This window comes from Amblyomma maculatum, chromosome 1 (genome assembly GCF_055883805.1).
Source record: "Amblyomma maculatum isolate TAMU_Amacu chromosome 1, ASM5588380v1, whole genome shotgun sequence".
Classification (NCBI taxonomy): Eukaryota; Metazoa; Arthropoda; class Arachnida; order Ixodida; family Ixodidae; genus Amblyomma; species Amblyomma maculatum.
Genome location: NC_139344.1, coordinates 331,925,042 through 331,939,226, shown reverse-complemented (window position 1 = coordinate 331,939,226; position 14,185 = coordinate 331,925,042). Strand labels below are relative to the sequence as shown.

Below are 14,185 nucleotides of genomic sequence, written 5' to 3'. Positions count from 1 at the left end.
TTCTTTGTAAATGCATGTTTATTACGGAAGATGAGAGAAAATATCTTCAGAAGCCCAAAGGAGTGTCTACAGTGAGCTTGTGGGTTTTAGCCTTTTCCTTTTCTCCTACTAAACTTTTGTCTTACAGAAGAAAAGAAAAAGGAATTCGTTATGAATATTACATACCGGCACAACTCAAAAATGCTCTTGTTGAGCTAAAGGAGCTTGTGAATGAACAAACCTGTTTGTGTAATTTTGTCAACCAGTGTGCACAATGTACAGTTCATCAGAACCAGATTTCATTCATGTGTTGAGCCATTCCCCCCCCCCCCCCCCCCCCTTTTATGAGAATTTAAAGAACAGCTTCCCAACTATTCAAATATTCAAAATTCATGTCTTTATAAGTTGAGTGATGTAGTGCTCAGCACATGTCTACCAACTTCAGACAAAAATTGCATCTTATACTTTTTTTTGGCACTTTACATTCCTACTTCAAGCTAAAACCAACAATGCAACAGAAATGTAGATTGTGCTGTGCATTAGAATTGCATATTGATCCAAATCTGTGTGCTCAGAGTGACAACATGAGCTCTGATAAAGTGGTGTGACTACCTACTTGCAAAAATAGAATTTGCCTTTTCTTTTCAGGTGTTGCGTAGTTGAAATGCTATCAAATCAAATTGCAAGTTAAGGAGGAAGTATTTCTGTTAGAGTAAATTTCCCTGTTAGAAAACAAGTGTTACAAAACAATAAATGTCTGTTGCAGCTGCGAAAAGTTGCTTGCGAAAGGTGAAAACAAAATCAATATGAATGGACGCCTGATTCAGGTTACCAACAAAATATTAATGTATAGTTCTGCCTGCATTTTATGTCTCTGTGTTAGGTTTAGCTTTTTCCTGTGCACATAACCTTACCATCATTACTTTATGCATAAACCTGCATTAGTTATCTAACATTTTAGCTAAATCAAGCAACCTGTAGCACAGTTCAGTAATTGAGGCAAATTGTACCTCTGTCACACGAACACTTCCGATCCTTATTGAACTCCATCTGCATCGAGGTTGTCAAGAAGGATTGAAGCATTCGGTGCTACATGGCCGTTTTGAATGACCATTGAGAAGTTTCCTTTGTGTGTGTTAGATGACGACGAGGGTGGCGATGCCTGCTCTTGAATGTGCTGGAAAACTCGAGAGCGATTGAGGAAGTGGCTACTCGATTGCACTTGAAAGTTGACATGTGACAACCTCAACCTGCATTGAGTTGAATGCAGATCGTGTTCAGAAGTGTTCGTGTGACAGAGGACTACAGGAAATGGAAATACATAGCTTTTAAATTGTATAGATCACCTTCAGAGTGTGAAAGTCTAGGCATTATATTTGCAGTAGCTGCAGCAAAAGAAAGGACAATTATTTGTGAAGGATTTGTTGACACGATTATGGTGCAGCATGCTGTTTAGTCCACAAAAGCTGGATTGGTTGAGAAATTCAGACTTTTTTTCTTTTTCTGCTTTATTTTTTTTTTTCTGATTTTCAGTTGCACGCTGAGTACAAGAGGAACTTCGCGTGGCAACCGAGCCATACAGAACCAGCAGGATATGTTGTCGTGAGGCCGCCAGATGCAACTTGTGAGTAAACTCGTATTTTTTTTCTGCATTTTAGGATTGTACAATATGAAATGCATGCATCATTCCTTGGCATGCACAAATGGGATGCCAACATATCAGTAAATTGTTGTCAACCAGCATGAGCTGCGGCAGTGGCCTTGCTGTGTGTCCTGACAAAAAGTACCGTCATCATAGTGTGACAGTGGTGTATTTGTATTGCTACTGTGCTGGAACATTTGGGATGTCTAGAGTATTCATTTTATGTAACAGGCATATTTTGTGATAAAGCAATCAGAAAATAAAGCAATCGGCATTAGCTAGTGACTGGGTAGTTCATTGCTTTCTGAGTGAAAAATATTAAGTTAGTGTTTTTTTTTTTTCTGTCTAAAAAGCTGTGTGCATGCGTGATTGATGCTAACATCTGATAAAAAGCAGCCTTTATGACTTAAGCAGATAGCAGTATTTTTCATGGGTGGTCACGGGACAAGAAAAAATGTTATCATGAACAGCATGGCAGAATTCTTTTCTTTACTTCTTTACTATTTTAGCTTGTTGAGACTTAAGGAAAGCTAACTAGAGCTCTGTTTTAGTAAAGAAAAGAAAAAAAGAATTCAAGCTCCTCTTTAACGCACAGCCTTGCATGAAAGTAGAATCCACAGATTTAGTAATAAAGTAGCCACCTGTATATATTTTATTTCTCAAGTTTGGGTGGAATTCGAGCTTTGGCTTAACATTTATATATGAATAGAGGGCAAGTTATTTTTGCTTCTATTTAATTTTACTTGTGTTATTGTAAAGGAAACAAAATTCATCTCTGCTTTCGACAGTTCATCTATCTTAGACTAAAACACAGCAGAAACATATGGCAAATACTCTCACAGGCCATATTGTTTCTTTATTTTAATTTTTTTGCACTTAAATGTCATCTGCTGCTCTTTCAACACTTCTCAAAAGTTGCCCCTTGCCACTCTTTTTTTGCACTTGAAGCACGAGAATGTGCGTCAGCAGGATATTGTGATGGGTGCGGCTATTGTCTGCTTGGAAGCTTGTCTTTCTGCTGCTCAGTTTTTTTGCTGTGGCTACGTTGTGACGCTCACAACATTCTTCAGGCTACCGAGAAATTCCTTAGCGTCGCGCTCCAGCGGATCTCGCTGATTTGAAGTTGTTGTGAAGGAAAAGGCTTTCTGCCAGAACACAATAGGGCTTTTACAGAGGAAAGAAATGGTGTGCGTTTCGTGCCTCACTTACAGAGCTGAAGTGTGGCTTGTTTTTTGTTCGTTGTATGTGGTAGGATTCAACAAAGGCCTCCCGGAGCCTGCAGTGAATGCACTGTTTGTGTTTGTGACACAATTACAAAAATATGCAGTAAAAATACGTGCTTTTAAATATTAGAGAGCAATCCAGGATTTGTGTGCAGATACATATCGTGGACTTTCCAACTCTTGGCGTTCAAAGGCCACCCAATTATGTTTCTCGTTTCGTTGTTACAAAAAGCAGCCCTAATCTTCCTTCTTTTCTTCCTCTCCTGAAATGCGTTGTGCTCTGGGAAAGCTAAGAGCTCAAATGGCAGTGCTGCCAGTCTAGGACGATGTAATATGTCACTAGAGCATCTGGCAGGGTGCTTTGAAAGCTGTCTAATCTCTGACCTACTTTTCACAAAGCCTGCAGTGTGCGGATTGTGCCTGTGGATATGCTTTAAATCCTAGCGCTGTCTGGCGCTATGTGAAAGTGATGGGGCTTCCATGGCTGTGACGTATATATGTGTGCTTCCCTTCTCTTCTTTGTTTCCTGCTGCTCAATTGTTGCATGGCAGACGATGCGCTGCCATCAGTCACGCTTGGCTTAGCCGCTGCTGCCCCCCTTCCCAACGCCGGTGCGTGCGCGTGTGTTTAGTCTGCGTGAGGCACCAGTGTTGTGAACACCTCTCAGTTGGCTCTCCCTTGTCGTTGCATTGGCTTCGTGCCTTTTGGTCGCCTGCTGTTTTCTCTACCTCAAGGAGCACCTTCTAAACTAATGGATTTTCTCAGAAAAGGTATGCATGTATGTGTGTTGGCTCTTCCTGGCTTTGCTGCCCTTGGCTCCTTTATTCACTTTGGCTCTAGAACTGATGGCTCTAACCAGGTTGAAAGAGGAGCTTGATGAGTTAAATCATGCTTCTTAAGAAGCCATGCGCACTTTCTCCGTCCAAAGCATGTCGTGCAGCTTCTCCCTGGGCTTGTCTTGTTGATCTTTTTGTTGCCTTACCTTTCCTTGGTGGCCATTGAGGAGTTTAAAATCATTATTCAATTCTCTTCTTAAAGTTGTCATATTTTGTACCCTTTTAATGGCCTAAACTTATTGCGCTTGAACTTCCCAAACATGTGGACCACATAAGATTTTATTCAATGTCATTTTATACAACCTGGCAGGCCCAACTGTAGTGTTGAAGTTTCACAGTACCTCTCTTTATTGTTTCTTTCTTTCTTTTACTTCTTTGTTCAACCAACTTTAGTTTTTGCAGACTGCATACACAGTGTGACAGTAGTCAGGAAAATATTATACTCCTGATGAACGCTGCAGTATACTGAAGCGCTCTTTCCTGCGTTTGGTTTGAAAACTGATTGGACAGCTTGTGGCCGTTGACTATATGTGTGCACATAAAGATGAATATTTTGGTTATTTCTCAAAGTTGGAAGTGTCCTTTAGATATGTAGTGCACCAAAAGGAAGACTGTTAGAAAACAGGGACAAGTGTCTTACCTGCCAAATTATGGTGCAATCAATAATTAAATGCTGAACTTTGATTTGCGTTCATATTAATGGGACCTTTGCTATGCCGTTACCATGAAATTTACTGCAAAAGCTGTACTTAACATTATAAAGCTAGGTGACTGGGTTTTGACTTGTCAGCAATGCTAACGGGAAGTTTACATGTCACATTTCATGTCATGTCATGTTAGATGCATGAGCAGCTTTAATATATTGTTTTCATAATAATAAATTTTATTGACTTCTGATAAGGCAATCTTCACAGTGAAATGCATTATTATAGGGCACGTTTCATATGAAGTGAACCAAGGTTGCTGAAAAAGCTGGGCAATGGGGATTTGAAGCTCAGGTCTTAATCTTAGTTTCACTGGAAGCAAGAACAGGTATATTTTATTTCATATTGTCCCCTTCGTGAATGAGTTGAAACTAATCATAAATCTTTCCAACCACAGTGTATGCATGATGTTTGACTGCAAGAGTACTTAGTATCGAGAGAGATGATGACAATTTTCTCAGCCATGCTTTAGTGCCTGTGTGTGAAATACAAAACAACAATGTTAAGAATGTGTTTTTACACTTTTTTTGCTGGGTTATACTCCCCTGGTAAATATTGACATGGTATGTGCAGGAGGCACTACTCTGTGCATGTCAGTATCCAGTGCCCTTTTCTGGTATTGGAGCTTCCCGCATTTCATTTCATACAAAAAAAAAAAAAAAAAAAAGCGATATTACTATTTTATTGGAAATTGTGCCATTTATGTTTATTTATTTTCTTTTTGCTGTTTACAACTTCATCACTGAAAAATGTTCACCTGTATTTAACGTGACAAAAGGTTATCAATCCATATTAACCAGTTGATTCTGTTAGCTTGAAATAAAACCACTCTTCTTGCTGCCACCAGTATTGGTGTGCTTTTGTTCTTCACTGTAAACATTAGCAAGTTCTCTTTAAATCCTTGCCTCACTTTATGTAGAGCACCCTGTTGAAGGGAATGCAGTTTTGTGGGGTAGAACATGCAAATTTTACTATATTTTATTAGTGGCTTCTACTTTAGATCAAAGATTAGGTTTGTTTATTCACTGACCAATTAACAGCAGTGAACTACAATAGCTGACAATTTTCTTCTTGTTTGAATGTAATGCAGTTTTCAAGATTAGCTCTTTGTTAACCTGCTGTTAGAGCTATTATTCAGTAGTGGAAAGTTAACACATGTAAGAAGATTGAGCAATGGACAAATATTGCGCCCATCTTCCTTTCTCATCTTGATACGCTGTATGCCTCTTCAGTATCTACTTTTCCAGGCTATTGTTTCCTACCAGGCGTTATCTTTACCATCCTGGCAACAACTCTCTGTGTAGTTAGTCATGTAGCCATGCTGTGCTTAGCTAAGCCTATGGCAACCTTCTTTCAAAAGTAATACATGCTTAAACAGTGCTTTGCTGGCTGTGAGGAATGAATTTAATTAGTATCTCATTGAAATTTGCAATTTAATCTCCATGTTTCTTCATCTTGGGGTGAAAACAGTTGTGCCAAAGTAACTGCGAGTTGTGTTAACGTCTTGTAATGTGTTAGCAGCTTCTGAAGCAACAACTTCACCCATTGGAGCTGGTTGGGAGTGCAGATGTGGTAGCTATAACAGGTTCATAGCAATTATTTCAAAGTCAATGCAGCTGAACTTGTTCAAATGTCGTCAGGTAACGTTAAGCTAGAAACTGCTTTTGCTGAGAAGGTAGACCACCAATTGTTTTTCTCTTTCTTAATGCTGTATTATGCTGTATTGAATCATTCCGTTCTGTTTGGTGTACATGTGTGGAAGAAAATTATATTCACTCTGCTCTTATCTCCCAGTGCTGGAACCAGCACTCGCAAGGAAGAAGAGGCACCCGGAGGTAGCGTATCGGACGAGCGACATCTTGGGCACTGACGGGGGTCACCACGCGGCGGCAGCAACCGGGTCGGCGGACGCGCTCCATCGTGACGGCAACGACAACAGCTTCAGGGCAAGGGTCAGTCTTGGCCACTTTTCTTATCCTCCTTGTCATCACACTTTTTTTTTAGGCTTTTACAGAAATGTTTTGTTACGAATTTACTTAGTATAAAACAGCCATGGACACTGAGAAGTTGTTGGGAAGAGACAAGTAGCTTCAGGGACTCTTTGAAATGCATTTAAAACTGATGAAGTTTGATCAACATTTCGGGGACTAACGCAGGCTAATGACTTCATTATTTCACTTCTTATGCTTGTGACTCTCCCCCTCACAGTAGCTAATTTGCTGAACCTGAGTACAGGGGTTTAATTGTGGCTGTAGCGGATGTGTTCGATGGAGGGAAAAAACAAGATGCCTGTATGCCACGTGATGCCAGTGCACATTAAAGAGCACCAGATTGTCCACATTAAGCCCTCCACTATGGCTTCGTCATAGTCTGTGCATCGCTTTGGTATATTAAACCAAGTATACTGATACGGATGCCTTTCATGCTTTCTTATAACTGTGTAGTTTATGGGATGGGCATGTTGCTGGAACAGTGCATTTGTCAGTATTGCTAGTTCACTGCAAAAGGAGGCAGTAGCTGCGGAGGGAGGCTTTTCATCTTTCCATTTTATGCATAGATTCCACTCTGGCGTTTACTTCTTTTTTGGTATGGCTCTAATGGGTGTCTCTTGTCAGCACATATTGTTCTTGTTCTTTTTCTAGAACAAGGAATCTTTGCAGCGCCTTTTTTTTTTGTTTTTGTTGTTCATTTGTGGAAATGGAGCATTAGTTTTAGGTTTATCAGCAGCTTCCCAGTCTGTTTTAGATGTAGAGGCTGACCCTACTACATCCTTCAAGATGCTTGGCGCTGTTGTCTTTGAGGAGGGCAATGGAATTACTTGCCTTAAGAGGCATGTAATTATTTACGTTGCATTTGAGAATTTCGGAAGATACATATATGAGTGAGAAAGCAGTACATTCACGCACGTAAAATGTTCTGAAGTGGTTTTCTACATGTATTAAAGTTTCTTCTGCTAGTATTGTATTCGTGTGTGTTTGCATATTTGTCGTTGACTGCATGCTTCACGTGGTGTCCGGTAGCTGTAATTGTCAAAACCTCGGTTTGAAGGCATGCATTCAGGGTATTTATGTTGTCAGTTCGAATCTGCTGCCAGCTAGTCTCTGACTTGACTTAACAGGCATATGCTATGTGCAACGAGAAATCGTTAGAGACCATATGGTATGCTACGATAGCACGCGGGACAAGATGCCTCACAGTTTTGACACGAAAGTCAGGAAAACTTCCACTGCATGGAGGTCTACCAGTGGCGAGTATATATAGATGAACGACACCTATCGAATTGATTGAAGTGATGGTAGCCTTAGTTGCCAATGAGGATGGATGCATCCTGTAGTGTTTTGCGGATGCTCGGCTTTCTGTGTGCGTCATACTGCTGTTTGATGACGTCACCCTACTTTCTTGCTATTGCTGGGATTTTTGTGACCATCTTGTGCGCACAAACAACACCTCCAGCTTTTTTTGTAATGCGAAAAGTAATGCTTTCACATTAATAAGTAAAATTTGTCTGTGCCACTTCAGTACTGAGTGCGTCTCATGAAAACTTATTATGCTTCAGCATAAGTGATTTCACTGCTCATCGGCAGCACTGAGATGTTCAACAGTGTTGTCATAACAGGGATACTAAACACGCTACTTACGCCACTGAGATTCGATCTATTGTTGTGTTCTTTTCTTTAATGGTTATACATACAATGCTGTCTGTATGCACATGCTAAATGGATTTGAAGTTGCATATGTGTTCCTTTCACGAAAACAGTGCTGACCTCAGGAGGGCACGTTCATTTGGTTTACACCTTTGCATGCTGTTTGATTTGCTGCCACATACAGGCAGAACAAGTTTGGCTGCTTCCTGTCGTCGATCTCATGTAACGGTTCATTAAGCAGGACATCTGTGTGCGTCGCTGGGGGAGGTAGTCGGGGTTGCATTCAGTGGCAGTGCCCGTCGGCCGCAAAGCATGAACAAGCAAGGCCATGTGGCTGATTTGTGCCTCTTCATAAGACCTGATGCGAAACGATGAGAGGGCAGGGTAGTGAAAGCGTGAGTAGCAGGGAGCAGGAGAAGTGAATGAAATGAAAAGGCTGAGTGGTAGAGAGGGGAGGTAAAGAGATGTCAGGACCGGGATTAGTATGCGATAAAGGCAGGTGGAAAGAAAAGGAGGAAAGGATTGAGGGAGGAGGAAGACGTTAGGTTGGGGTTATAGAGTAAAAAATGGGTACTGTAAAAAATGGGTACAAGCGTCCCTCGGCCTGGCGCTCGGCTTTCCTAGGGGTATTCGCTTGGGAGAAGCTCCGTAAACCCCGCTGCGCCCCTGGTGGGCCAGACCTAGTTTCGAACAACCTCGCAACCTGCAAAGGTGGTTCATGTTCGTCTTGGCTCTCCCTCTGAGCCTCGACATCAGCAGCAGCAGCAGCAACAGCAACAAAGAAAAAAAAAAAAACCAACATGTTTGGTTCATGGCCCCTTTTCCCAAGCATTTCACCCCAGAAGAGCCGAGCACCAGGCCGGGGGAAATCTTGTACCCATTGGAAACCGGTGGGTACCCGGCGGTACTGGGGATCGAACCCCGTACCTCCCGAATGCGAGGCGGATGCTCTACCACAAGGCCACCGCTGGGCCTTGTGGGCCACATAATGGGCTGTTGCCGCGCAAGGCGGACTTATTGTTGTCCGATGGCGGAACGAATCACTGCCACATCGGCGCAACTATTTGGGCCGTGACCCCTTTTCCCAAGCATTTCTCCCCAGAAGAGCCGAGCACCAGGCCGGGGGAAACCTTGTACCCATTTAAAAACCGGTGGGTAACCGGCGGCACCAGGGATCGAGCCCGGTACCTCCCGAATGCGAGGCGGATGCTCTACCACAAGGCCATTTCTTCGGTCCCCTTTTCCCAAGCATTTCACCCCAGAAGAGCCGAGCACCAGGCCGGGGGAAAGCTTGTACCCATTTAAAAACCGGTGGGTACCCGGCGGCACTGGGGATCGAACCCCGTACCTCCCGAATGCGAGGCGGATGCTCTACCACAAGGCCACCGCTTCGGGGCCTTGTGTCACCAAAATGGGGACATAATGAGAAATCGGGGTAGAGAGACTAGAAGAAAGAAAGAAAGAAAGAATGAATGAGTAGCATTAGGGTGAGGGGGAAGCTCTGAAGAGGCCCAGAAAGGGAAGTGGAAAAGGGACTGGAGTGTGTTGTAGAGAAAAAAGGGGACAGAAGTGTAAGGTGAGGGTTATAGAGACGTAATGAGGAGCCAGGAAAAGGGAAGGGCGGGGACGTTGGGCGTACATCGCGTGTGTCAGCTCCTGCTGGGCGTGTCTACTTCTGGGGTCGAGCACGGGCATCTGTGGTGACCCCGCCAGGGCAAAGGAATGAAAGGTAGTGGTTTGTCGGGACCAGGTGCTGTCCCAGCAAAGAAAGGTTAAAGAGAAAAAAGAAATGCATGCCAGAAAATAAACCAAGGCTGTGTTCTTTGTTTGGGATTGTTTACATATTTCTTTCTAATGCTTTTGACCACGTGCTTCCCAAAGTGAGCCATGTGTTTCTTTGTTTTTTGATGCGATGAAAGAAAGGGAATCAGGTATTTTTTATTCTTTGATCCTTACATGGAATGAAGGCAAGAATACTCATGCTCGTGTGGGTTTTGGAAGTAGAGGGGAGCGTTGTTAGTTGCCCTCTAGGTGTTATTGATAATAAGCTTGCTTTTCCAAAACTGTCCCTTGCTTTTGAAAAGCTATGAATTAGTATCTTTTTCTCATTAATAAAGGCAACTGTCTTTCTTTAGTCTGTTTCACAGTCAATTTTTTATTCTTCGTTTCTGAGGCAAGAAATGTGTCACTCTTTGTCACTCCACCCTTGGCAAGATTCTTTTTTGTTTCTTTCCTTTTCTTTACCTTTTTCCCCCTCCCTCCACTCGTGAGGAAGTAATGGAGTGCCCCTAGAGGCGAAACGTCACTAGGTGGTAAAAGGAAAGCAAGAGCCTTTCCTTTTATACTTGTACTATGCCGTGTAGTAGACATGACATTACGTGCTTGCTAACTGCATTCCACTTATCATTTCCATGCCTGTGGTTTGTTTTTGGCACCCACAGTCTTTTCTTTTTTTTCTCTTCTGTTGATGTATCAGCTGTTGTATGGAGAGGAGGGAAAGAAGAGTGAAAGAATAAGAATGGCAAAAGGAAGGAGGCTAGGCAACCGAGTCTTGTCCAGCACGGGAGACTCGCTGGGGAGGCCATCCTGAGTGCCCCTCGTACGGCTGGTTGTGTGGAAGAAAACAAACAGAGCGGGCTCAGGAATAAAGAGAAGGTTAAGATATACTGCATGAAAAGGCCTTAGCTAGGGAGGCTCAGTACTTGTGCAATTTAATTTCACATGAAAGAACCCCCCTCCTTCCTCTCCCCCCCCTCCCCCTTCACCTGTTGCGTGTCCGATCCTGCACCCGAGTAAGTTTAATTACGTTAATCCCACCCACTAAGTCATGTTGCCGTGTGCACATACTTCAGCATTCTTGCTTTTTTTGAAGTTTGACAACATGGCAAAAAAGTTTGACAGAAAATTTCTGTCATTTACCATAATTGCCACTATGCAACCCACAGTTAGTGTCTGTGCACACACATAATTTGCTACACTACTTTTTACTATTCGAAGCAATTGGTGCTGATCTTAAGTCAGGCCAGGTGACCCCCGAGCACCCTTTGCTAGCACTACCATTCAACACGCACTGGTGCATTTGCCACAGATGTTTTTACAGGATTCATATCATTTGTCATGCCTTTTGCAGCCAGAGGAGCGGTCGAACAAATCCAAGGTGGGTTCCCGAAGCAGATCTGCAGATCCCAGCCTTGGCCGTGGCAGACCTGTCATGGTATGTGTCATTAAACCCCCAGTTTGGCTTCCCTTTCTTGTCACTTATATGCAGACAGATATAGTCTTTTATCTTAGGGGTTGATTTTAAACCTTTTCGGTCAGATGCAGTTTTTCCACCGACTATACTGCATTGGTCAGCATTCTTTTGTACCACTCTTTTCCAAACACCTTCTATTCAAGCCATGCCCGACACATGTCCCAAAAGGGTTAAACGTACAGGTTGTTTGCTTTGTTTGCAGAATTTCCGGAAGGCTATTGGCAAAACGATTTTTTTTTTCTACCCGCTAATGCAAACTTAATTTTAGCCAGAACCAAGCCATTTTTCAGAGGTAGCAAATACTTAAAGTGAATGCCTTGCCAGTTGTCAGAGATAATGGAAACCTTTCCGTGCATCCATTGACTGCTGAAATTATTTAACTGCATGAGCAACAAACAGGGCAACAAATCGATTCCTATATTATCAGATTTTCCGCATTTAGTTTTATGTTCCTTTTCTTTTATACCTGAAAAGCTTTTGTCAAATGAGAATGTCATTGCTGCATTCTGCTTTTGAGTCTGGTAAACGCTGCTTTTCAATAAAAAAAGAAAAATAGCACCTAAAATAAGTTATGGTGTAGTTTTTTTTTTTTTTTTTTTTTTTTACATACTTATTCGGCAACATCAAACATCTTAAGTTTAGGTCTAATTTTTACTTGCCTATTTGCATATGGTCTTGTTCAGCTGAATCAAGTGGGCCTCATCAAATGATATTGACTGCTCTGTGAAATGGTAGAACATTGTTAAGGAGTATAAACAGTTCCAAGTGCCTTGCTTTATTATAAATTTTGTCTTGCTTAAGTTTAAAGAATAGCATGCGGTAATGATTTTGCTGGTATATTTTAGGTAGGCATAATATTTGAAGCGCTTATCTACAATCTCATAGAGTGGCTTTGTTCACAAACTTTTCCAAGCTTTGTTCTGTTTAATAGGGGATTAACCCTGTGAACATGACGGCAATCAGATTTTTGCTCCAGCATCATTTCTTTGTTTAATGCTATGTCGTACGTATTCCAGGGCAGTTGTTGAAGTCTGATATGCATCCCCGTTGAACATCTCAGATGCAGAGTAGTACATTTCACAAGCTACGAGAGGTCAAAGTAATGCAAGAGGGAATCGAATACTGTGACTTTCTCACTTTATTTTGCTTTGTGGTTTTGTAGCTATCAATAAATAAACTATAGTCAGTAGACCTCTCCTTGTACATAATTTTCTCTAGGTAGGTCTGGGTTCCTGTTTCATGTGCATGTCACAAATGTTAGTGCAGGCATTTTATTGCTATGCTGCCACTTCATGGAGTCCTGGGATGGTTCACAAAGTCATGAGGGTCTGAAACATTGCTGCCTTCCTCTATCTTGTAATTATTATGCATTCACTGCTTGATTGGTTTGCTCCTAGAGACATGTAGATTACGTACACAAGAAGAGGTCTGCTGTGATGCAGTAATTGCACGAATTCTACTTTGTTGGAGTTTTTGGCGTGGGCAGCACACAGCTCTGAACCTTGGTGTGTTGCGCTAAGTGGCATAATTTGGTTATTGTCGGGAAATGTGGCAGCATCCTTAGAAGCCCTTCTTGAAACTGTGGCTAGTATCAACACTTGTTTATTACGTTCATTTCACTGGCTTGTGATGATCTCAACTTCTTTTATGTCATGCAGTCGCTAAGATATAGAAACAAGAAGGAAATTAAGCATATTTGTCTGTTTTTGAGGTTGCTTTTCAATTTTTAGCATGCCTAAGCTTACTCAAAGAAAGATCCAGTGCAGCGCATTCCTGACATTCTCGAATGTAAGCAACCGTGGTGGTGCCCACGCCAGGGCTCTTCTCCATTGCCAGCTTGCGTAAGTGTAGGGTGACGACGATTATTTTGTTAGCTGGCTTGGAGTGAAACAAGAGCCCTCCTTCCTTGCGCGACATTTCCAGAGCAAAGAAGAGTGTTGTGCAGAGGGCCCCATGAATGGGGCTTGTGATGGCGCCTGTCCAGAGGTAGGGGTCACGCGACACTGTCACATAATAGTGGGATGCAGCTTTGCGCTGCTTCTCAGCATGCCTCTCTGGGGTTATTGGGCTTGCTAACAGTTATGCTGCCTGCTTCTTAACTGCTGTCGCTGGGATGCCGCCCATTGCGGCATAGCTAATTTGCCCAGCATGTGCTTCTTTTCCTGAGCTCAGGAGGCTAAGGAATTGCTGCCAAGGTGCCTGTGAACCTTTGACTTGAGACCTGTGCGACCTGGAGGCCAGCTGTTTGCATTATTATCGTTGTACTTCAGCTCTAGGTGGCTACGTATGTAAGAGGCAGTTGCAGATTTTACGGTTTTTGCCTTTGGTCTTTGGCATCAGAGCTCTGCCCTTCAAAGGCAGGTAGGCGAGGTTGTTGAGGAATGTTCTTTCAAGGGATGAGCAGTAGCCTAGTTACAGGAAGTTTTCAAAAGCTCAGTCCTATTGGCAAGCTTGTCTGTTGCATTTGAAACTCTAGATCATGTGACATGTTCATTAGGTTATTAATTAGCACCTTTAAACATTCTTTGCATTGAGTACTTCACTTTTCACTTCACTTTATTTCCTTAAAGGCCTCTCTTGGAGGCATTACATAAGGGGTGGGTTTACAAGCATGAGAAAATACAAGCACAGGTCATTGTGTTTGAAATAAATTTCTAAGGCATCAATAAATGAAGATTGGCATGAGAGGGCGGCAACAATTTCTAAGGCATCAATAAATGAAGATTGGCATGAGAGGGCGGCGACTTGCTGGTTTTGTGACAGTGGACCAATAAGGTGATGCAAGAATGCCTTGCAAGTTGGCGTGAAACTTGCCCCGAGAGGTTAAGATGTTCACAAGAACTTGGGCATAACTGATATGCAAAGTCGTTCCTTGTCATGAGTGCATACAACGCCAAGCTGATT

At 42.4% G+C, this 14,185-nt stretch overlaps 1 protein-coding gene across 1 annotated transcript in view; it reads left to right on the top strand.

Annotated features, from left to right (window-relative positions):
- LOC146207427 (uncharacterized) overlaps positions 1-14,185 on the top strand; it is a 77,031-nt gene that overhangs the window by 41,945 nt on the left and 20,901 nt on the right. Inside the window, exons 2-5 of the mRNA XM_084587342.1 lie at positions 1,513-1,603; positions 6,179-6,336; positions 11,159-11,242; positions 13,205-13,267. Coding sequence (XP_084443468.1) covers positions 1,513-1,603; positions 6,179-6,336; positions 11,159-11,242; positions 13,205-13,267 — 396 coding nt within the window. The remainder of the gene's footprint in view (positions 1-1,512; positions 1,604-6,178; positions 6,337-11,158; positions 11,243-13,204; positions 13,268-14,185) is intronic.